Source organism: Petaurus breviceps, unplaced genomic scaffold (genome assembly GCF_028583685.1).
Source record: "Petaurus breviceps papuanus isolate PSGF00001 unplaced genomic scaffold, PetGlider_PUasm1.0 90977, whole genome shotgun sequence".
Taxonomy (NCBI): domain Eukaryota; kingdom Metazoa; phylum Chordata; class Mammalia; order Diprotodontia; family Petauridae; genus Petaurus; species Petaurus breviceps.
In genome coordinates, this window is record NW_027187391.1 from 34,332,401 (window position 1) to 34,358,809 (window position 26,409).

General features: G+C 36.0%; 1 protein-coding gene across 3 annotated transcripts in view; it reads right to left on the reverse strand.

The window, feature by feature from the left end:
* The window catches only part of NT5DC1 (5'-nucleotidase domain containing 1), a 260,894-nt gene that overhangs the window by 99,246 nt on the left and 135,239 nt on the right, over positions 1–26,409 (reverse strand). For all 3 annotated transcript variants that reach the window (XM_069077013.1, XM_069077011.1, XM_069077012.1), the window contains exons 7-8: positions 12,609–12,783; positions 9,520–9,617 (exon numbers count right to left, since the gene is read on the reverse strand). In XM_069077013.1, coding sequence (XP_068933114.1) covers positions 9,520–9,617; positions 12,609–12,783 — 273 coding nt within the window. The remainder of the gene's footprint in view (positions 1–9,519; positions 9,618–12,608; positions 12,784–26,409) is intronic.

A 26,409-nucleotide genomic window follows, 5' to 3' on the forward strand; every position in this document is an offset into this window, starting at 1 on the left:
CAGTTAAGATCGAGGGCTACAAAGGGGACGATGTAGTGGTCAATGTCAGCTGCAAGAAAATGAAACCTAAGCTGAGCCCAAGAAATGAAGCTGGGCCCCAGGCATTCTCAAAATGCAGCACTTGGGCCCAGCATCCTGGTCTAAGCCCCTCTTCCCTTTACCCCCAGTTGGGGCACTTGGCTTGGCAGAGGCAGACTTAGAAACCAAAGGACAGAAAATCAAACCTCCCCTTAAAGAAATGTAAACAGATGACGGTGAACACTCCCAAATTCAACCCACTTTCTACAGGAGGCCAACCTCCCACCATTCCCCAAGAGAGAAAAGAGAGGGGGAAACTCTTCAATAGTACCCTTTCTAGGGTTCTTTGTTTTGTGGTTCATTCTTCACTTTGGTGAAGTTAGTCCTCAGTTATGGTTAGTTCTTCCGGTATGATACGGGAGAGGAGGAATACAGACCCACTCCATTCCAGGGTCATCCTCAAGTGCCTCCTATTCCTTCCAAGGCACTAAGAGATCCAGCTACACTTCAGGTTAGCGTTGCTCAAGTCCTTCCCAAAACCTAGAAGGGATAAAGACTTGCTTTGCCTTGTCCTACACAATCCCATCTTAAATGCTCCATTACAGACCAAACAAAGGGGCATCTGTGGTGAGGAGAATAATCTAAAGAGCTGACAAAATGGGGGATTGTTATGTTAGTACCTGTTTCTCCTTTTAAGTCTGGCTTAGTGAAGGAAGAAGGGAAAGGTGGGGAAAAGAAGTAGTCATTTGAGGAACATGAATAAAAAGTACTAAACCCTGGCATGTAAGGCTAGAGAATGGGAGGCTGGTTCTAAACTCCATCTTGTCTGTAGACTTATTGAATACAGATTCAGCAAATTCCAAGTTTTCAAACGAAAATCAACAATAATAAATTAGAACTGGCCAATACTATCTTTAGTACTAAATATAGTTTTTTAATTGAGATTTTAAAAAAACTATTAAAAGTTTCTGAAATATAAAGTCTACTATTGTGTTCTTCAGAACAATCTAACTAAAATGGGCCCTGCCATATTTGTTCAAGCATTTGTTTCTCTAGAAGAACAAATGATGAAGAAATCTACAATCATATATTAAAAGAAATATATCTTCAAAGTATATGTATGTTTTGGAGAAAGGAATAAAAATGAAAAATAAATAATTTAGAACCAGACCACTAAATTTTTGGTAAGATGAATTTACTTTTCATTTTCTTCAAGACCTAAAGGTCACTAGGGCTTGAACAATTGATTGTCCTTCTAACACAATTATTTGTGGTAAGGTATGCTACCCCTGGTTGCCCAAGTTGGGAATCCCAACAAGGGGGAGGTGGGAGAGATGAGAGGAAAGGAAGCAGATCAAATATGGCAACAGTAACTAGCTAAAGGTAAGTATCTAAGACTCCTATGTAGACCCTGAATAGAGGCTTAGAGTTTTGTTTAAGATATTGTCTATAGGGTAATGCCATATTTAGAAATAAACATATTACCTTGGGGAGAGTAGAGAAAATAGTAGAATAGGATATATTTGTGAAGGACCTGAGAACTATTTGTTTCATCTCAAACTTCTCAAGAGAATAGAGGAAGAGGAACATAAAAAGTTCAAAATTCGAACTATAATTCTCTAGCCTCACTGACTTTTTAAAAAGTCTTCCTTCAATTCCAAATTTTTCTTTCTTTACTTCCATTCTTCCTCTTTTCTGTCCTTTGCTGCCAAGAGACTCCCTTTTTCATAGTCTTACTTTCATGTCTCCCCTGAAAAATGATCCTATCTTTATCTATAAAGTTATGGGGCTAGATCTTTAAGGGCTAGACCCTTAAGATCCTTTCCAGAGTCAAATCTAAGAGAAAACACTGAGGAGTAGAGAGAAAGCTAGGACAGTGGTACAACAAGGAGAAGCAAACAAACAGATCAGCATAACATTTAATAAACCCAAAGATTCTATCTACTGGATCAAGTAATCTTGACTATTCTACAAAAATTTCTGGGAAAATTGGAAAGCAGGATTGCAGAAACTAGGTTTAGACCAAAGTCTTACACTATAAGATAAGCTCTAAATGGATACAAGATATAGATATAAAAGGCCACAACATAAACAAATTAGAAGAGCAAGGGAGGAAAAAAAACCTACTATAACTAGAGGTGGGGAAGAGTTTATGACCAAATATAGGACAAAGAGAATCGTAGAAGATAAAATGGTCAATTTTGATCACATAATACTGAAACATTATTGTTCAAACAAAAATAATTCTGTTAAAATTAGAAGAACAACGGTTAATTAAGAAGAAAAAAATTCTTTGTAGCAAGGTTCTTTTTTTTTTTTTTTTTGCTTTTTGGAGGGGGGAAGGCAGGCTAGTTAAGTGTTAAGTAACTGAGGCCACATTTGAACTCAGGTCCTCCTGACTCCAGGGCCAGTGCTCTATTCACTGTGCCACCCAGCTGTACCTTAAGGTTCTTTGATAAAGGTTGACTATCCAAAATACATAAGGAGCTGATTCAAATATTTAAGAACAAAAGAATAACAGATAAATGATCCAAGTATATGAACAGGCAGTTCTCAAAGGATGAAATCTAAGCTATATATTAATATAATATTATATTAATTAATCTAAGCTATTATTATAATATATTCATATTATAAAACGACACTGGTATAATAAGGATGCAATGGAATATTATTGTACAAATGATGGGGGGGGGGTTCAGAGAAACACAGGAAGACTTTGTGAACCAATGCAGAGTGAAGTGAGCTGAACTAGAACAATTTATACAGTAACAAAAACATAAAAGAAAAAAAAAGAAAAATCATAAAGGCTATGAAAAACTTAAGAACTCTCATTAATGCAAAGACCAGTTAGAAGACTCATATCGAAACATGCTACCCAACTCTCTGACAGATAGGTGATAAACTAAAAGTGCAGAATGAGATACACATTTTTGAACATGGCTGATAGTAGGGATTTGTTTTGCCGATCCATCTTTGATACTAAGGTTTGATTTTTCTATCATGGAGAGAGCGTTGAGGGATAAGGAGGAAGGGGCTACATAGGATTAATAAAATAGCACACAGGAAGAAAAAATGGAAGCATTTTAAAAATATACAGAAGAGACCAGGCCAGCAGAAGAATAAAACAAACAGGACTGTCTTCACAATAACATGTTGAATTTATTATGCACTTAAGAAAAGCAAATTTATGGGGTGGCTAGGTGGCGCAGTGAGTAAAGCACCGGCCCTGGAGTCAGGAGGACCCGGGTTCGGTTCAGGCCTCAAGACACAACACCCACACACACAAAAAAACCTAGCCGTGTAAACTTGGGCAAGTTACTTAACTCCAATTGCCCTCCAAAAAGAAAAAAAAAAGCAAATTTTAAGTAATAAATATTTATAGTTTTATGTATAATACTCTGTCCTACTTTGACTATGGAAATACTCTTATTTGCTGTTTGTTAAGTTCAGAATAAAAAAAAGAACGCTGAGATAGTGGATAGAAAGCTGGCTTTAGAGTCAGAAAGGCCATAGTTAATTCTATCTCTGATTTGTGTGATCCTGGGCAAATAAATCACTTGCCATATCAGTCAGTATTGTGGGGAACTCTTAAGAATATAAGCTACAGAGTAGATGCAATTAATAAAGGTAGTTTCCTCAGTGGAAAGTCCCTCTACCAATGAAATCATATGGAAAAAAAAAAAGAAAAAGACTAGTAACTTAGCTTTAGCCTTCCTCTTTCAGTCAGTCCAAGAATCGGAGCTCAGCAAGCCTTGGGACACACCAGCAACACACAAAGGGTATTCCTTTGAAGTTAAGTAGTGGCTTGTTATAGGAACAGTGGGTCTCAATAAAAAGTGACAGTGCTCAATCAGTATGAATACATAAGTAGATTACCCTTCCAGGCCAAGAAAAGGCCTCTAAGGGCCCTGTATTTATCAGGGATATTAACTCTAAAAAGCTATTTGGTTTTTATTTCAGCCTAAGTTTGGGATTTGAAATCAGGTCCTTGGCTTCCAAATTCAATGTTCTTTCCACTACATTGTCCAAGCTTCAGAAATATAATCAGTCTTTACTTCTAGCACTCCCAAGAGAATGCCTCTTAGAATGCTTATTGGCTTTCAATGACTTTTTTTTTCCTCTTTTGAGGCTACCCTTGATATAGACTTAACCTGATTTCACATGTATATAAAAAGAGGAGGGACTGGAAGGAGAGAGGACCCCACAAAATGATATGCCTTGGGTTCTACAGATTGCTTTGGGTTACTCCTGGGGCACAATTTAACACAAACAACTGAAAACACAGAAATCCTTCTCAAACGAAAAATATTACAAAATTGCTGTGAATAGACAGTGCACTGGATTCAAACTTTTTTCTAGTTCATGGGGCTGAGTTTTGGAAGAGATGATTAACTGCTTCTTAGGTGGCAGCAAACAGCTGATGATTTCCTCTGTTCAGCAGTCAGCTACCACTGAGCAAGTTTAAGCAAATATTTGTTGGCCCTTTGCCCATAGTCATTAGAAGGCATACAACTCCTCTTTGATACATGTTTTAAACTGTAGACAAACAGCAACTAAAATATATTATTTTCAGTGGTTAAATGCCTTTGAGTAAACATTCTTCTGTAATACCCAATGGCTGGATTTGAAAATATTGGCATTTTTACACCACTACAACATAAGGAAAGATAAATAGTCTGCTACTCATTAGGGTCAAAAGCCAGGAGGAAATGCTTCTCCTGTACTGGTAGATTTTTCCAAAATTATCTGACCTAATGTCTTATAGGGTAAGTTTTCTTAGCATTAAACAATGTTCTCATTGTGACAGATCCAGACAAGAGCTGGGTGGAAAGTTTCATTTTGGTCCCGAAAACCTCAGGTTTTGTTTTGTTTCTTTTTTATCATATTAAATACAGGAACAGCCTATTTAAGGTCAGGTTTCTGATAACTTCAAGCTTTGAATCTGGAAATAAGTAGAGTGACAAAGTTTTAAGAAGCCAAGATAGGCAGCTTGTGTACTTTAAAAGTCTTCGAGAGGGAGGGGTGGCCAGGTAGCACAGCGAGTAAGAGCACCGGCTCCAGTGTTAGGATGACCTGCAGATCGAATCCCGGGCTCAGACACTCAGCACCCACCCAGAAGCACCTAGCCTTGTAATCTTGAGCAAGTTACTTAACCCCGATTGCTTAAGAAAAAAAAAAAAGGTCTTCGGGAGGGGGGGGGTGCAGCTAGGTGGCGCAGTGAGTAAAGCGCCGGCCCTGAGTTGGGAGGACCTGAATTCGGTTCCAGCCTCAGACACTTAACATCCACACAAAAAAACTAGCTGTGTAACCTCGGGCAAGTTATTTAACCCCAATTGCCCTCCAAAAGGCAAATAAATAAATACATACATACATACATACATACATACATAAATAATAAAAAATAAAAGTCTTCAGGTCCTCACCCACATAGATTATAATTTCATGTGTACTTCTAACAAGCTTGATGATTTTGCTTTCCTAAAACAAATGATTAAAACCAAAAGTAAAAGGAAATACGGATGCTATTGGAAACAGATATACTCAATGAGAAAGGAGATACAAAAATTAAAAGGGAGACAGAATGAGCAAAGCACAGCAGTTTGGGACCATTTAGTATACAAGTAAGAGGTCTTTTACCCTATACATGCTGGTACCTGCTATGGGTAACAATATATTATGACATAATAAAATGATGGATACATTATTTTATTATGCTATTTTATTAGTCAATGAACCATGGCCATCATGGAATTAGATCGAGCCTATTCTGTTTCAGGAAATGTATAATACATTTTGGAAAGAATTTAATAAAAATTGGTGGTAAAAAAAAAAAGCTTTAGGTTGTGTTAACTATCTGAAAAATTCACTTATATGTAATAGCATATACTCTGACAGTGCCTGATAAATGAGGTGTTACATAGAAAATTATTTTTAAAAGCAAATTATTCTTTTAGGAGAAATGTATTAAGTTCTTTTATTTTTGAAGAAAACATTCTAGCAAGATAAGAAAATATTATATGATCATGTGGAACAGATTGAATATCAAATATAAAGACACTTATTAAGATTCAAAGTCAGCATATTTATGAAAAATTGTTTTTAAAGATTAAGTTTAGGTTAGCCTACCAAAATTACTTTTCTGAAAGAAATATGGGAATGATATCTTACTCATTAGATTACTTCTATTTTTCTCACTTGCAAAAAGTAAGTAATAAGCCAAAAGCACAACGTGCTGAGCTCATAACAACTGAAAAATAATTCCTTTGTCTCAATATTATTTTAAAAAGAAAGCTGGAACAAGAGGGACAGAGAGAAAAACACTTAATTTACTACCCATACTTTACACATTTGTGTGTTGATATCCAAGGCTATAAGTTTTTACTTAAGTTTCTTCTCGTTTTTACTATTAAAACTAAGACTTCAGAATCATATTCTTTCCATCATCTGGTACTGCTTCTGGAACCAGAGGACCCAGGTTTAATTCTGGCTTGTGGGACACTGAGCAAGCCCTTTAACTTTCTATTTAGTTTCACATCTGTAAAATAAAGGAGTTGGACTAGATGATCTCTCAGACTCATTCTAGCTCTAGACCTATGATCCTGTGTCCTATTAATTGGGAAGGGGTGTCAGCAATCATTCTACAAAGGCAAATGCCATCTTTTCTGCCCATGTATACTAATTAACATGTACCTAACTCTTTAGCTAGGATACTATCTCCAGGTGTGTTACCTGAAGTTGTGTCTTACAAAATTTAAAAAATTTATGCTAAAGAATCTGTAGCTATTTTATAGCTCTCCAGAGAGTGAGAAATTCTCTGAAATCTCAAGTTGTGGTATATGACTGTGATGTTACATTATTGTACTATAAGAAATGATGAGCTTGATGATCTTAGAAAAACATGGACAGCCTTGCACTAAATAATGAGTGAAATGTGCAGAACCAAGAGAACATTGTATACAGTAACAGAAATATTGTTTTAAGAACAACTTTGAGCAAATAAATCATTTTGGCTATTATATATACCCAAATTAACTACAAAGGACATATGAAGGAAGATGCTATCTGCTTTCAGAGAAATAACTGAAAAATAGAAGTATGCATTGAATGATTTTACATATATATGTACACACACATACACACAAGTGTTTGTGTCTAATGGTAGCCATCTTTAGGGTGAGGGTAGGAAAAAAAAATTTACAGGACCACTTTGTCACATATTTAAAAGGAATAGCAAGTTATACATAATAGATCTGCAGTTTCATGTGCAATTCATCTTTTGTTTGTATTATACTATGTTATGGAAATGCTTGTTCTATTCCATTAATTAAAAAAAAATTTAAGAATAGAAAGCTTATGTAATAAACCTATTCATTCCTATAGACTCTTTGGTTGGCTACTAAACAGTTGCTCCTTTTAATTCACAATCAACTTAAAAAAACAAAGATAATAAATGGAGAGATGAAATGCTGGGTTAGTCCTGACTTTTAAAAATGCTTTTTAACGGAAGACCATCATCACCAACAATAACAGACATTTACTGAATGCCTGGAAATAGCTGTTTTGTGGTGCTATAATGGCACTGAGTTATTATCATGTTTAATGAATATGAAACAACATTGGTTGGGGAGAATCTGAGGTTTGGTATATTTATGTATTTCTTTGTTCTACAGTATATAGGACAAAATACAAGCTCTTTAAATTGCTTAGTTGCAATATTTCCAATTTACTTTTTTGTTATTTCACAGGAATTCCACTTAGATACTCTATATTCTAATCAAACAACTATTAGCTGTCCCCTGATCTCCTTCTGATATCTTCTTCATCTCTACATCTGTATAGGCCATCCTTTTCTTCCTACAAGGTTTACCTCAAAGGATGATGGATTTAAGAGCTGAAAAAGATTTCAGTGATCAGCTAGTCCAACTTCCCTCATTGTACAGATGAGGAAACTGAGGTCCAAAGATATTAAATAATGTAGTAAAAGTCACACTTCTAGCAAATGACAGAACTGGGATTCAAAAACAGACCCTCTTGACTGTAAGTTCAGTGCTATTTCCACTATCATTCTGGTATTTCCATCAATCAGTTAATCAAAAAGCCTCTTATCTACCATGTGCCATGAAGACTTCCCTGATCCCTCCAGCTAAGAGTGTACTTTTCCTCCTCCCGCATCTCTAGAGGGCCTTCTCCAGATATCTCCTAAGCCTCTATTACACACAACCTCATACCATAGTAATATTATAGCCTACAATATCCCCTATTAGAATGTGAGCTCCGAGACTGTTGTATTTTTTATCTTTTTATTCCCTATGCTTAGCAGAGGGCCATGCACAGGATTAGGTGGTTGTTAAAGGTAAGTGGACTGAAGAAGTAGCATTCAAATTAACAATTTAAAACCGCCATATCTTTTTTTTTTTTAAAGCAATTGGGGTTAAGTAACTTGCTCAAGGTTACATGGCCAGTTATTTCTGGGTGTAGTGGTAAGTATTTGAGCCCAGATTCAATCCCAGGTCATCCCAACACTGGAGCTGGTGCTCTTACTTGCTGAGCCACCTGGCCGCCCCTAAGCAATTGGGGTTAAGTAACTTGCTCAAGGTTACACGGCCAGGTGTTTCTGGGTTGGTGCTAAATGTCTGAGCCTGGATTCGATCCCAGGTCATCCCTACTCTGGGGCCAGTGATCTTACTCACTGTGCTACCTGGTGTAGCGGCAAGCACCCCAAGCACGTCCTCAGGGTTTGCTGCTACCACAGGTTCTTGGATCTGCTTTGTTAAAGGAAAGCAATTCAAAATGGGTTAACAAGCTTACTTTAATCAGTCAGACATATCGTTTACCTTGTTCAGGGGAAAAGGTCAGCACCCCGAACTTCAAAGCATACAGGCAGAATTATCAAGACAGAAACAGATCAAGTAGACAGATTTCCAAACTGTCCAACCATTACATCCATACCAAATAAGCATCTGGGTTTTTCAAAGTGGGGGGGGGGGCTGGACAACGGCTTCCCAGAATACAGATCAAATCACAGAACACTTCTCAAAGTGAGCCCCCAAACAAAGCCTCACATCAGGGTTTATATAGCCTTCTCCTGGCTCAGAGAATGTAACAACCTTATTGACCCACTGGCCAATCAAAAAGTATCTACTGAAAAACAAGCCTCCCTCCCCAGGCTTCAGGTGCACTTTAGCCTAGGGGCAGGGAAGATCTTCCAAATTTGCATTCCCATTACACCTGGCTGCCCCAAAACTGCCATATCTTAATAGAAAAAAAAAAGTTTCTGTCACTATGTGCAAAAATTTCCCTTCTTAAGCATTTTTTCCCCCCCTATCCAATCTTAATTCTGGTCTTTTTCTAAGGACTGTTGTTTCTATTCTGGTAATAATTCTATGAGATTATTTCTGAATAATAAAATTTGCAACTATTTTACTTTGAATTAGATTTACAAAATTAGGAAGCACAGTTGAAAAACCAGCAACACTTATATTAGAAAGAAATACTTACCAAGTGTTCGAAATGGTCTCTTATTTGGTTGATGAGAGAAGAAACCAGGCTTCAGAGCATTTGAAATCACAATATCAAAAATATCTGTAAAATCATTCCTAAATGACAATGAAAAGGAATGAAATTTCCAATGAATGTATTGAAAATAACTGGATGAAGTCCATAAACTATTAAAAAAACAACCACCCTGAACTCCTATTATTTTTCCAATGTAACAGTGTCTTAAACTTAACTCAACTAGGGGAGGAGAAGTATATTTATCTATTTTAGGGGGGAGAGTAACAGTGGCAACTAAAAGCAAACAGACTATAGCTCACCCAGCAACACTAAAGTACCATGAAAAGAGAAACATTTGCTTTCTTTCTCACCATGAAATCCTATAAATGCCAACTACTGGATAACACATCACACTTCGATGTTTACCAAGCACTTCTGACAGCAACGCTTTGAAGTATAATCAGTCTCACCTTACAAAGAGGAAACTGAGAAAATGGTTCACCCAAGATGAACTGAGCTGCAAATGACAATACTATTCCCGCTACACTAATATCTTGTTGAAGGATGATCTAGTGGAATTTCAACATGAGGAATTCAGTATAATCCAATAAGCATTTAGTAAGCATCTAGTATGAGCTAGGTACAAGGAACACACAGACAAACAAAAACAATTTGCCATTAAAAAGTCTGCGTGTCCTAAAAAAGTGAACAGAGGCTACTGGGAAGTAGAATAGGCTTTCAAAGACCAGGTCAAAAGGAAAAACACAAAAACCAAATGTGCAGCTTCAGAAACCACAGAATAATGTCTTCAAAAAACCAAATAATCAATCATTGCACAACTATTTATTAGGTACCTATGCCTATGGGAAGCATTGTAAAATACCAATAAACTACAGGGTGCTACATTAGTACAGTTAGCACTACATTAGTACAGTTAAATTAGCCAAGACAGGCTATGATGCCTATCAATTTGATGATCTTAAGTATGAGGTTGAGGCCGGAGTACGGATATTCAATTCAAGTTTGGAAACTTGACATTTGGCTCTTTTCTATGGACATTTTGGAATGATGATCTAATAATAATAATAGTCAAAGGTTTAAGACAGAACATTATATTGCTTGCTTTCTCAATGCTCATTGAGGGAGGGTGTAGAATAATCTTTAAAAAAAAACCCTGCTAAAAATAATAAATAGAAATAAATAAAAATACTAAATATTAAAATAAAATGATGCTAAAATAAAAATAAATTAGAAAAAAAAGACAGAATATAACCAATCTACTCTTTTTTCCCTGCCTTCTTCTTTTCCTTGCTTCCTTCCTTTCTAGATTCATGATATCATTGCTATTCAATGAATTTGGAAGAATTTCCCCGTCAATGTAAAATCAGCTAAACAATCTTTTCTGATTCCTACTTATATGTATCTGTTGTATTCCTACCAATTCTAATTCCTTTTTTAGTTTCATTCTACTGTCTATTTCTAATTCCTATTATGCCTTCACTCTCACTGTTTCTATTATCATTTATGCTGGTAAACTGCTCTGCTGTTTAAGAAGCAAGGTATCACAGATGGAAAATTTAAGGAACTCATGAGAACAGGAACACATGAAGTAAAGGTAAGCATATAGAATTACAGAGGTCCTATGACATTTCAAAATAGCAAACTCCAGAATGTATTATTAAAGGGATGGTGCGTAAACATATAGAAAGGGAAGTGGTGATCATAAATGATGGGTTATCCCAGATATTTTCATTCCCTCTTTGGAGAGGGTTTCTAGATTGTCTGGGGAGTGTTGTAGACAAAGCATGTTTAGAAAAGTATTTGACAAATGGTGGAATAACATGGGTTAGGTGTTGGTAATTAGGCAGAATCAGAAACGGTTGAATAAACAAACCCTATAAGCTAATATCTAGGGGGAGGAATGCCTCTAGTGAATTGTTCCCAAGCTTTCCTCTGGCCTTGTACAGTTTGAAAAATTTCCCAGTTGATGGTGAGGCTGAAGCTAGTGAACTGCTGGAGTCTGGAAGTTCTGAGCTGCAATAGGATTAAAACTGATCAAGTGTTCACATCAAGTCCATTATAGTCTGAAGTAGAGGGCTACCACACTGCCCAAAAAGGGGCAAATTAGCCTGCATTAGGAAAAGCTTCCTGCTAGCATGGGAGAGCTAGGAAGACCCAGTATCACAGTATGTATGTATATGCATTATGCATGTGCATAAATGCATGTGCATGTAATACATTTTTGCATATATACATGAACTCTACACATTTTTTTCCCACTTTTGTGATTCATATTAAGGAATTGGTGTTAAATTGACCAAATCTGCAGATGACATGAAGCTGAGAATAGCTAAAAAGTTGCATGTCAGATCAGAAACCAGAAAGATTCATGAAGAAGGGATTACATCTAATACTATTAAATTGAATAGAGATAAATGTATAATTTTATACTTAGATTCAAACAATCAATTTTATAAGTACAGACTCGAATGAAAAAGATTTGGGAGTCTTAGTGGACACAAGCTAATTGAATGAGCAGTGTTACATGGCTGTCAAAATGGCAGTCAAGCTTACTTACTAAGCCAAGTTGCAGGAAGAGAGAAGTGATGATCTAGTTGTAAAGCACCTTGGTCAGAAACATGTTTAGATTACTGTGTCCAATTCTGGATGCCACATTCTAGGTAGGACAATGATAGAGCATGTTCAGGAGGGAGACAAAGGTGGTGAAGATGAGCTTATGAAGTCATAGGAAGATCAATTAGAAGAACTGGGGATACTTAGACCAGGGAAGAGAAAGACCTAGAGGGACATATTCACTAGCTTGAATTTTCTGAAGGGATATCATAGGGAAGGAGAGGCTAAATTTGTCCTGCATGACCTCAAGGAGAAGTACTAGGAAAAGTAAGTGAGTGGAAGTTACAGAAAGGAAAATTTATACTTGATATAAGAAATGTTTCAAATGGAGGCCACATGACCCCTTGTTGATAATGTTGGATTTGTGGTCAGATACAGGGTATACTAGATGCTACTGAGATTCTTTTCAAGACTGAGATAATGTACAAATGAAGGAAGATTTAGTAGTCAATACTTACCCAATAATGTACTCACAGAGAAGTCTGCAGTAGTCACTGTGTGAATTGGTCATTATAAAGAGAACCTTTCCAGCACTCTTCAGCTGATAAAGCCACTTTTTTACAGATGTTGGACAAAGCAACAAATATCTTCCTGGGTCACTTTTGATTTCTGGGAAATACACTCCAGTGTTTTCTAAAACAAACAAACAAAGTTGGAAACTGGAATTAAATTTTTGTGGTTATCTTTAAAACAAACAAATAAACCTCAGTCATGGTTTTAAACAGTTCTGAAATCCTATTTATTTTAAATATGTACTAAAATTTACATATAAAATAATTTGAAAGTACAAAGAAAGGTATTGGAGGTGACATAAGCTGCATTATTATCATTTTCTCCAGCTATCCCCCTGCTCTCTTTCCTCATCTCAACCTCCTGTCTTCCTTCAAATCCCAACTAAAATTCCCTCTCTCCTTTTTTTTTACAGGAAACCTTTTCCAACCTCTCTTAATTCTAGTGTGAAGTTCTGTTAATTATTTACTATTTTTCTTGTATCTTGCTTTGTCTATGTTTACTTACATACTGTCTCCCCTATTTGATTATAAGCTCCTTGAGTGCAGGAGCTGTCTTTTGCTTCTTTTTTCAACCCCAACCCTTAGTACAGGGCCTGGAACATAGAAGATGCTGATTAAATGTTTACTGATTAATTGATTTTTACCAAAATATTTCCTGGGTAAAATTAATTCTTAGGCAGTATGGCTTAGTAGAGAGAGGCACCATCCAGATCAGGAAAAGTTGGGTTTAAATCCCACACAATCTGCATGATCCTGGGCAAGTAAGTCATTTAACCACTTCAAAACTTTTTTACTCAGAGCTCTCAATATTAAAGAAATCATAGATCTAGTTCTTATTCTAATTCCTTCTGGTATTTCTTTTGAGAAGTAAAGTACGTTTGAGGGGAGAAAGGGACAGCTACCTAAGTGCTCCCTCAGGTTATGATTAACAAAGGGCTTAGACCTCAAAGAATAGTATAACTCCATCAGCTGGAGATATATGCCACGATGACTTTCACTTCTTAAGTCACAATTACAAACTTCAGTAAATACCACACAGACCAGAAACAAAACAAAACAAAATCAAATAGAAAAGCTAAATTCAACAATTAGTATATCATGTGTGTCACCATGAGATCATCAACAGACTAAAAAGGAAAAAAATTCCCTGTAGCATTGTGTTCTCTGTGGACATCTGTGGTTAATTCTTTGACTCAGTAAATCCCAGACATGATTTAGAGTCATGGTATGCCTAAATGTCCAGTACAACATGTTTTTACTTAAAATTAAAGCGAAAATTCTATTTCCTTCAATTTCTCCACGAAAAACGAGAAGATAAAATAGGAAAAGAAGTAAAGAAGAAGGGTTAGTGTTCAGAAAAAAAAAACATAAAGGAAAACAATGGTGGATAATATAGTAAAATTATTACATTATGCTGAAGGGTATTTGGACATGTTCTTGTCTCCCCAACTCTTCAAAATTGCTTCTAACCTCTTGAGGCCAAATATAAGGTGAGAAGGGATATTATAAGTAATAGATAAATACTCCAATAAGACTATTTTACCTGGAAGATATATTAAATAGAATATTTATGAGAGAGAAGATATACAAACAGTACATGAAACGCTTAACAGAGAAACTTTATATTTGTTTGTACAGTATCAGTACATTACTCTTTGGAGAGCTACCCACTTTCTCATCCTGCCAATGTGTATTCAGTGCCACCTAGTGATTGCTATGCATAACTTTCACACTGAAAAACGAGAATAGTAATCTGTGATGAAGCTTTTCATGTATAAACAAGAAAAAAAGGTCATTCAAATTAACATTCTATGTCTTTTTTTTTTCTTCAGCAATATTCACTGGTTTTCTTTAATATACTTGGAGAGAAGGATTCAATTGCACCTATGTATTCAAAGAAAAATAAGAGTAAATCTCCAAATGTCACTTAACTCCATCCATCTGCCCAGTTTTTCATCATTAATTAGAATATTTTCAAGCAGGTTAATGTAATATTGTCAATATCAAGGTGATACATCTCCAAACAATCTCACACTTAACTGTATGACCTACCTAATAATGCAAAGTTCTAATTAATTAGTTGCCAAGTATTGTCATTTCTTACCTTTAAAATATTTGTAACGAGGCAGTAGTCAGAAGCAAAACAGTTTTTTTTGGAGGAGGGAAGGTAGGGCAACTGGGGTTAAGTGACTTGCCCAAGGTCACATGGCTAGTTTTTTGTATTAAGTGTCTGAGGCTGAATTTGAACTCAGGTCCTCCTGACTCCAGGGCCAGTGCTCTATTCACTGCTCCACCTAGCGGCCCCAGAAGCAAAACACTTCTGAGGATGGACAGGGTGAAAGGAGAGAATAGGATAAAAAAGTGGGGGAAATAGGATGGAGGGAAATACACACTAATCATAACTGAAAATGTTTAACAGCAAGTTTCTCTTATAAAGGCTTCATTTCTCAAACATAAAGAACTGAGTCAAATTTATAAGAAAACAAGTTATTCCCTAATTGATAAATGGTCAAAGGATATGAACAGGCAGTTTTCAGAAGAAGTAATCAAAGCTATCTATAACATAAAAAATGTTCTAAATCATTATTGATTAGAGAAACACAAATTAAAACTCTCTCACACCTATCAGATTGGCTAATATGACAGAAAAGGAAAATGACAAATTTGGCAGGGATGTGGAAATACTGGGACACTGATGCTCTGTTGGTGGAATCGAAAAAGAGACATGCATAAAATCCTGAATCTTTACTACAGACAACTTGGATTTTTTAAAAAATGTATTAAATTTAACATAGTTGAACTGATACAACCCTGCTTATCTTGGTCTCCTAAATTTCTTTTGTCCTCTTCTTATGTATTTTCTAAATGTTTCATTGACACTTCTTTTTTTCTTTGTTTTTTTTCTTTTTTTCATGAGTACCATTACTGCCCTTATTCACCCAACAAATAAAAGTCTTTCCTTTCAATAAATAAGTAGAGTCAAGCAAGATCAATTCACAAATCCTTTGTGTCTGACAATGTTTTATTTTTTTGCCTCTAGTTCTGGTTTTGATGAGTTCCAAAGTTTTTCTGTTTTCTTTCACAATATTGTAATCGTTGTATATATTGTTCTCCTAGTTTTGCTCACTTCATTCTGTTTCAGTTTTTCATTATTTCTCATGGCACAATATTGGTCTGTTAAATTCATATAACATAATTTGTTCTATCATTTCCCGACTGATGAGTTCCCACTTTGTTTCTATTTTTTTTACTACAACAAAAAGCGCCAGAATAAGTGTTTTTTGTAGGTATGGGTTCTTTCCTTTGGCTTTGATCTCTTTGGAGTACTTGTCTAGTAGTAGTACTGCTGGGTTAACAGGCATAGAGTTTAGTGACTTTGGGGGTACAATTCTAAATTGGTTCTAAAATGGTTGGAACAACTTATAACTCGAACAAAATGTGCCTCTCCTCTCATAGCTCTTCCAAGAGCTGTCATTTTTGGTTTTTGTTATCTTTGTCAATCTAATGGGTTTGAAGTAGAATCAGCAGAGTTTCCTCTAATTTGCATTTGCTTTTTAGTAATTTGAGGTATTTCATATGGTTGTCAGTAGCTAGCATCTTTTTTTCTTTTTAAAATTGCTGTTAACCCCCCCAAAAAGCAAAAAACTACAAATAAAATATCTTCGGGGAGGCTAGGTGGCACAGTGAATAGAGTACCGGCCCTGGAGTCAGGAGGACCTGGGTTCAGATCAGACCTCAGACACTTAACACAAAAACCAGCCGTGTGACCTTGGGCAAGTCATTTAACCCCAACTGCCCTCCAAAAAAAAGCAAAAAAAAATCTACAAAAAGAAAACTGCTGTTAATTTCTTTAATCATTTATCTATTGGGGAATGGCTATTATTATATGTCTGAACCAATTTCTTATACCTTAGATCAAAAAGTTTTTCATAATCAGTGAGAAACAATCATACTGAGATTCTGTGTTGCCTACATCTTTCTATCAACTATGTCACAGCTGTCTACTATGGAATATCACTGGCATTTAATATTTACTAAATGAAATAAATGAACATGAAATTATTCTAGTGCTCAAAAACCTTCAGTGACTCTCCACTATCCAAACTCATCAGCCTAGAACAATAACAAAATAATGATACTGTCATTTATATAGCATTTTAAGATTTGTAAAGCACTTTCCACGTATTATTTCATTTAAACCTCCCAACAACTCTGGGTATTACATAATATCATCCCCATTTTATAGATAAAGAAGTTGAATAGCTGAGAGATTAAATGATTCACCAATGCTCACAAATTTAGTAAGTGCAAGAGGTGGAATACAAACACAGGTATTATTAATATCGCGTCTAGCACTCTATTGCTTGGAAGCTCTGCGGTATCCATTGAGAACCTTGGTGATCTATCTTGCTTTGTAGTTTTATCCCATGCAAGTCCTTTAACATACACTAAGTTTTAGCCAAGCTGTACCACTGTCATAATATTTCCTGTTCTTTCCCAGTTCTGTGTCTTTATTCATAGTATTTCCTATATCTGGAACACAATCTCCTTCACCGCTAATGAAATCCTAGTATTACTTCAAGATCTCAGTTCAACTATGAATTTCTCCAAGGAGTCTTCCTTGTTCTACTGCTCAATTTGACTTTTCCTTCCTCTGGAATTTGCTCTTTGGAGTTCATCATCTTTGGAGTTCCCTCAGTGACTGGTACAAATCTGTTAATGACTGGATATATAGGGATTCATTACATAACTGTATGCCACATTTCTTCCTTAATTATAGTACCTTGGATAAAGAAATATCAGATCATTAATAAGACTTTGAAAGTGACAAAAGTTTTGATTTCTCTTTCTTTTTCAAAGATGAGTTTATGTCCAACAAACTGAAAAATAAATAAATCCTAAACAAATAAACCCAAATTGGAGATTAAAAGTTTTATTGTAAAAGATCTAGGGGCATAAAAAGAATATATCTTGTTTAATATAGAGGTAAGGGCATACCGTTTTCAGGGTTTTGCAATTTTGCTAAATTAAAAGGGCAAAGAAAAGATAAATATGATACTTGCATAAGAAAAACACAGAGAAGCAGCTGGAAAAGTCTATTGGCTTACCCAGGACAAACACAGGCTTCCTGGCTGTTCATCTATCTGCATAATTACCAGAAGGAGAACTTTGGAGTTAATAATTGGGGACCCCTAAACCCCAGAACTATTTTGTGATCATTTGATGAATGCACATTGCCTAGTTAGAGATCAGGATTTAATAAATGTACTGGCTAATCATCATATCAATAAAGTTGTTCTAAAAAGAGACCTCAGAGCCTGGTGGATAAGAGGTTAGATATCTAAACACTTCCACCTATTGCCTGTAAGAGTTAATTGGTGCGGGACGGCCAGGTAGCACAGCGAGTAAGAGCACTGGCTCGAGTGTCGGGATGACCTGGGGATCGAATCCCGGACTCAGACACTTAGCACCCACCCAGAAACACCTGGCCGTGTAACCTTGAGCAAGTTACTTAACCCCAATTGCTTAGGGGCAGCCAGGTGGCTCAGCAAGTAAAAGCACCAGCTCCAGTGTGTGTGTGTGTGTGGGGGGGATCAAATCTGGGCTCAGATACTTAGCACCATACCCAGAAATAACTGGCCATGTAACCTTGAGCAAGTTACTTAACCCCAATTGCTTAATTAAAAAAAAAAAAGAGTTAATTGGTGAGTCACTTATATTTACAATATTGTAGTAAGTTTATAAATCACTTCCTTGGCCTTCATTTCTTCATTTATAAAATGAAAGGGTTGGACTCTAAGGTCCCCTCCTTTCTATATCTCTAATCTTGTAGTTCTAAGTCTCACTATGACATGAAAGAGACCCAGAGTTCTAAAAGGCTATGCCAGTCAAGTACAAACTCTGACAGGTTCTAAAGTAGGCTACAATACTTCACTACAATTTTGGGTGACAGGAAGTGACATAATGTAATCCTTTTTTATGAAAGTCTTAAGTCACACTATCTATATCACTCTACTGATTTTATGGAATCTCATCTTCCAAAGGGATCTTATCCAACTCATACCTGAATGAGAAAGAGGACAGGGGGAAAAGGGAGGGAAGGGGTGGAGTATTATGAATAATACTGGGGGGGGGGAGGGAGAGAGGGGAGGAACTCAGTTTCAAGCCTAGCCAAAGTAACAAAAACAGATCATCAGTATATATATATATATATACACATATACATATACATACATACACATACACACGTATATGTACAGCTCACAGATGTCAAATTGGATTTATGATTTAAGGGCCTCTAGTGGCAACAAGCAAATGTTTCATATCACTACTTAATCAACATGGACAAAGTGCATTTTTAAAAATTTAAATACTATTTGTTTGATTTGTGATTATTTTAAAATCTTCTGTCCAGAGGTCAGCCAGAGCATTGTAGATGAGATAATTACAATACTACTTGCAGTCCCTAGATAGATTCGTTGTTGTTTCCTAATAAACCATCACTTTAGGGAAAGCTAAATACTTAGACCATTTCCAAATAACATAATGCTGCATACTGAAAAACATAAAATGGCTCTCTAGAAGAGAATTAATTAAATGTCCTTGTTGTTAGAGTTAGAATCAGACATTTCATTTTCAGTGTTTCAATGTTATGGCCATTATGTAAACCTAAACTACATAGGATTCGAGGGAGGACTCCATATACACACAATTTACCTTTATATTAGTCCTAAATATGCACTGAATGTCTTTTGTCAATACTTTAAAAAAAATTAATTATTAAGCCTCAATTGCATTTGTTAGGATACAGAAACAAGTGAGAACAAAATTTATAAAGTTGGTCAGATAATACAAAAGGAATAAATCTATTCCTTTAAATATTTGGCAGAGAATGATTTTTAATAGTAGTGAGAAAACAAAATACTTTCATACTTTGATGGTGTAGCAGCAAGCACCCCAGAGTCCCCAGAGTTTGCTGCCACCACAGGTTCTTGCATCTGCTTTGATAAAGGAAAGCAACTCAAAATGGTTTAACAAGCTTATTTTAATCAGTCAGATATGTATCGTTCACCTAGTTCAGGGGAAAAAGGTCAGCACCCTGAACTTCAGAATATACAGACAGAATTATCAAGACATAATGAATGTTGCTCTGGGTTTCCATACATTTAAGTACCATTTGCAAATAAGAACATTTGAAAAACTTCACCATCAACAGAGAAACCATTCTATGTGGTCTCTATGCAGGTAATCTTTCATGACACTGGACATGTCTACCTACACAGCACTGTCCTCTGGGCTACATTTTGTCATGGATTTGGGTTTTTTTTTGGTAGATATATAATAGACCATGTAGGATCTTATATGTTTTATTTTAGCCAGTTGTGTAATTATGGTTTTTTAAATAAAATTTTTTAAAATATCCTTTAAAAAATTTTTTGAGCTCCAAATTCTCTCTCCATCCTGAGAAGGTAAGCAATTTGATAGATTATATGTGTGTAATCATGCAAAACACAGTTCCATATTAGTCATGATACATAAGAAAACAAAGACCAAAAAAGAAAAAGGAAAAAGAAAGTTTAAAAAAAGTATGCTTTGATTTGCATTAACACTCCAACAACTCTTTTTCTGGAGGTGGATAGCATTTTTTATGCTAAATCCTTTGAAATTATCTTGGATCATTGTATTGCTGAGAATAAGTCATTTACAGATGATTACAGTATACTATTACTGTTACTGTGTACTGGTTCTGCTCATTTCACTTTGCTTTTTGTTGTCGTTTCTAACTTTTCTTGACATCCATTGGGTTTTCTTGGAAAAGATATTGGAGTGGCTTGCCATTTCCTTCTCCAGCTCATTTTACAGTTTAAATCACTTGCCCAGGGTCACAAAGCTAGCAAATGTTTAAGGCCAGATGTGAACTCATGAAGATGAGTCCTCCTGATTCTAAGCCAAGTGCTCTGTGCATTGTGCCACCTACCTGACAAATCCTATATAATAAATGAATTCAGAGTTCTAACTCAGTAACAGGTTACCCCATCTGCAACCTGAGGGAAGAAGCACTTCAAAAGGAATGAGGTCTCGGGGAAGTCTGGGTTAGAGCCTGTGAGTGGAGGACAGGAGTTGAAGGTGGGAAAGTGTGAAGGGGTGATGGGTGAAGAGAGGGCTGCTGGCAAGTAGAAGAGGCAGTGTTAAGGAGTGAAGGAAGCAAAAGTTGTGAAACCACTTCCCTGACCTCCCTCTTGCTATAAACTATCACTTCCAGCTATTATAAACTCCCAGAGATAGACATTTCTCCATTTTTGGGGACAAATGGAGTCTTCTGAAGAGTATCCAGAGATTAGTACCTTAGTTGCGTTTTGCAAAAACCACCAGCAGTTGACCAGTTGTCCTTTCCTTACCTCACTAAAGAAATGGAACCTCCACTCTCATCACTGAAATAAGCACACATAGCATTCTTGTGCATTTCTAAGTCTGTTGTTTTATTTTGTTTTGTCTTAATAGCTAGCAACAAAGAGGAAAGGGACAAAAAATTTTTTATGTTAAAGTTACAAGTGCAAAAGATTTCACAATAAAAGTTGCCCTCATTATTCACTGAATAGTAAATAACAAAACTCAGAATTGGAAGGGGCCTTAACCCATCAAGTCCAATCCATACCTGAACAGGAAGCTCCTCTGTGTCAAACAATGGTTTGGCACACGGTAAGTACTTAATAAATGCTTTTCCACTCCATTCCATCCATGACAAGAAGTAATCCAGACTTTGCTTAAAGAACTCCAATGAATCAGAGCATTTCACTTTTGGATGATTCTTATATAGCAACTGCTTAGCCTAAATCTGCCTCTTAGCAACTTCTACCCATCATTTCTACTGATGCCTTCTTTGGCCTGGCAGAAACTGCTTCCATGTGGCAGCCTTCCTAATATCTGAAGACAACTAAATTGTTTCTTCTCCAATTCCTTTAAACAATGCTTATATGGCATGACCTTCAGGCCTTTCATCAATGTGACTGACAAAGTAACCGGACAGTATCCAGAACAGTGCAATATAATTTTTAAAATGTGCTGCCCAGAACTGAATATAATACTCTAGTTATGGTCTGACCATCACAAATAATGCAGCAAGACTTTGGAAGATATGGAAACTGAGGTTTGAGAAGTTGCCTATGGCCACATCACTAGTGTTAGAGAGAGGATCTGAACCCAGTTCTTCCTGATACCAAGTCCAGCAGTATCTCCAAAATCCATTTTCCTGACAGACACTGAGTGAGCCTTGGTATAAAGCATCCCAGGCTGTAGAGAATTTTTATCAGAAAGTGAGGGGGGAAACTACTCTATTATTTAGGAGGGAAAGGAAAATTCCTAGAGACAAAAAAAGAAGGGAAGGCCAGTTCCTACTTATGTATATAAGGACATAGATAACTTAGGCACTCCTTAAACTATGCATCTATCTATCTATCTATCTATCTATCTATCTATCTATCTATCTATCTATCTATCTAAACTCCTTGGCCATTTAAAATATGAATAATAAAGATGAAAACAATGAAAGCAGCAGAAACTAAAATAATATAAAATTAATATTATATTTCTTCACCCCAATATTTGAACTCCATAGCTTCTGAATTGCCTTTTAAAAAGATATTTGTTCTTCAAAGAAACAGTTTCAAAAATCTTCTTTTATCACAAGGGTGCACTGTTTCCTAAATTATTCTGCTCAAAATTCTTCAAGGAAAGAAATTTCTCATTATCCTGCCTTATGTAAGAAAGTAAGAAATATACAAAGCTACAACTGAATTTCACAGATTCTCAGAGCTGGAATGGACCCCAGAAGTCATCTCATGCAACTCCTATCTGAGAAGAATTCTATGTCATGCCCCACAAATCTTCATCCAGTCTCCATCTGAAAACCTCTAGACCAAAGGAAGCCATTACCTCTTGAAGCAGTTCGTTCAACTTTTGGATAACCATTAGTTAGGAAACTGAGGTCAGAAGAGGTTGTGACTTGTCTAAGGATCCAAACATAAATCCTCCATCTCTAAATCTAAGGTTTTTTCCACTGTACCACATTGCCTACCTCTGCAGATCCAATTAAATGAATTTTTAAGAGGTGCTAATTCTTTGACACAGTTCTCAATAATTCAAAGTAGACTTGATACAAAACATAAAAATGTTAATGAACTAATAAAGTAGAAATTCAACAAATACAGGACAAATAAAAAGTTTTAGCGTAATTTTAAACTTTAATAAAAATATTGGTGCTAAGGCTTTGGGACACCTTACATTTGTTAAGCATCTAGTTAATCTGCAAGGCACTGTGCTTGCTATTAGAAATAAATCTCAACATAGATCTCACAGTCCTAAGACAACATTGATAGAATATTGGTAATAAAAATGAGTCTTTTTTTCTGGTAAAAGTTTGGAAGTTAAATGAGTTTTGCAATTTTCTGAAGGCAATCAAGTTCACTATCTTTGTTGCTGTTTTGTTGTTCAGTCTTTTCAGTTGTTCTGACTCTGTGACTCCATTTGAGGTTTTCTTGGCAAAGATACTAGAATGGCTCCCCATTTCCTTTTCTAGCTCATTTTATAATTGAGGAAACTGAGGCAAACAGGGTTAATTAACTTGCCCAGGATCACACATTTAGTTAAGTGTCTGAGTTCAGATTTGAACAAAGGAAGAAGAGTCTTCCTGACTCTGGGCCCTGCCTTCTATCCACCACATCACCTAGCTGCTCCAGCTTACCATCTTCTGTTTAATTCTGTACCCTACTCACTGGCCATTTCTTTCTCTTATTAATGATATGGTCACTAATATCTAAAAAGGGAAATCATGGGTTCAAAGACCCAGTATGGCTTCATCAAGAACAGATTCTCAATTCATAAACATTTATTAAGTGTCTACCATGTGCCAGACATTGTGCTAAATGCTAGACATAAAAAATGAGGCAAAAGATAATCCCCACCCTGAAGGAGTTTACAATCTAATAATTATGCCAATTTAACCTTAATTTCCTTTTTGACAGGGTTACTGTGGTAGATGAGGGGGCATTCTGTTCATAATTTGCCTTGATTTTAGCAAATTTTTAATGAATTATCTTAACATTCTCCTTATAAAGTGGAAAGATGTGTATTATAATTATGGATTCAGAACTGGTTGGATGCCGTATTGATGAGGTTAGGGGTTAGGGTTGCTCGATAATGCTTCAGTGTCAATATTGGCAGGAGGCCCCCTGTAGAATATCCCAAGAATCTGAGCTTGGCCCTGTGAGATTTAACATTTTAAAATCAATAACCAGGCTGCAGACATAGATAGCATGCTCATCAAACAGACATATGATACAAAGTTGAAAGGAATAGCCAACATACACAGAAACAGAATCCAAAAAAATTTTGACAGGCTAGGGCATTGAGGTGACTCTAATATGATGGAATTCAAAAGACACAAATGTAAAGTCTTGCTATACACACACACACAAAATAAATCAGAAGCTAGTATGGTTAGAAATCAATTGTCCAGAAAAAGGTCTACTAGTTTTAGTGGACTATACAAGCTCATAATGAATCACTGGTCAATACAAATTTATTAAGCACTTACCAAATGCCAAATACTGTGCCAAGTGCAGGGGACACAAATCATCAGTGGGATGTGGCAGTCAAAAAACCCAGTACAAATTTGGGTTGCACTGAGAAGCAAGGCTTCCAGGAATAAGAAAGTGATAGCCCCATTATGCTTCACCCCTGCTGAACCTCATCTAGAATATTTTATTCATCTCTGGGCACCACAATTTAAGAAGCACATTGCTAAGACATTGAGAATCCAGAGGAAAGTAAATAGATGGAACACACTTGAGTCTATATAATTAAAGGAATTAGGGATGTTTAAGACTCAGGTGTACAAAGGTAAATCTTGTAATACTTTTTGTTTTCTCTTTAAGACCTAGAGGTCCAAGGCTTCACTCCTCATTTATTCCGGTACTTAAACTGCTTCCCCCTCCCCTTTTCTATGCATTACTCAATTTTAGGACAAAAAGAAGCTGGAAAAGATTAGGAAGCCAAAAATTGAATATATCCTGAAGGCACACTTAACTCAGGGATGCCTCACCACTAATCTCCCAGTAAAAAGTTACAGCAGAATTTTCTATTGTTTAAAAGGCAAAAAGGGGAAGAAAAACAGTAACAGGAACAAAGGAAATGTATACTAGAAGTCAAGGTTCATTTACTTTAATTGCTATGAGGAAATCTGACTCCCACAGAAAAGTCATGTTTTTTAAAATACTAGTTAGCAAACAAAAATTTGTAAGTGGAACTTTCACTATTTTCTCTAACTAGATTTTCAAGAACTCTCATCTTTGACCTAAGAGAATGGCCAATACCCAGAAAACTACATGTGGATAGCTCCAAATTATGCCCTGAAATACAAAAGAGGGCCAAAATCAATCCATTATGAGAAAGGGATTAATAAACATGTTAACAACCCTCTACTTCTTTCTAGAGGGCTAGCCAAGCAAATTGCAAAGGACTGTGCATATTTGTTTAAAAGGTTTTTTTTTCTTTTGTTTTTCTCAACAGGGGTGAGAGGAGGTAGAAAGGTGAGAAAATAAATGCTTATTAATTGAAAAATATTTAATCAGACTATTTTTTAAAAGACTGGTTGGACCCCAAATACTATTTACCATATGTCACAAGGGTGTCTTTCCTTTTCCTTCAATATATAGCCTTAATATTCAAGTCATTATACCGAATTAAATACTTTGTAAATTAAGGTGTTTGCTATACTCTGTATACTACATTACATCATACTTTGATCTAAAGGAGAAAATGGCTCATATTTTCCTGTTAATCTCTTCTAGTTTAATACCTTCAACTAGTTACCACTTGAGAAAGCAGAGTTGCATCTTTGGTTAACGAGATAGGAAAATCCATTTTCTCTTCTTGTCCCTTAAAAATTACTATGAGTTCCATACGTTCTCTACTTGCCTTATTCATATGAGATAATGACAATACTTCATAAACATATATTGCTATTAAAACATGAGATATAATTAGTTATCTATTCCTTACAACCACAAGGTCAGGAAAACAGCTATCTTCCTCCATTTCTACATCAGGAAACTGAGCTACAGAGAATTTTTAAGTGATTTGTCTTAGGTCACACAGATAATTTAGAATAAAGATGGAATAAAGGAACAGCTAGATGGAGCCGTGGGTAGAACACAGGGCCTGGAGTCAGGAAGACTCATCTTCCTAAATTTAAATCTGGCCTCAGATACTAGCTATGTAACCCTAGACATGTCACTTAACTCCATTTGCCTCAGTTTCCTCTTCTGTAAAATGAGCTGGAGAAGGAAATGGCAAAGCACTCCAGGATCTTTGCCAAGAAAACTGCTAAGCCATTCATAAAAACAACTGAACAACAACAAATGTCTGACTCCTGATACAATGTCTATCTGTACAGGATATGGAAAGTTAGCAGTATGGATTTGCTGGGGAGCATTGTAATCTTTCTGATTACAATGAGTAAAGATTATAGTTGGTCCTGAATAACGAGCCAAGATTATGACATGGAGGGTTCAAGGTTAGGAAGTACATAAGGTAGCTGTTGGTAATACAACAAACAACAATATAACAAACACTTATTAAGGGCCTAAGCTATGTAATGGTGTGGTTTTGTCAGAGATAGCACAGTTCCTGCAAGACAGGGGCTTTCATTTTTATACTTTTTAAAATTATTATTTTTAATGATTATTAT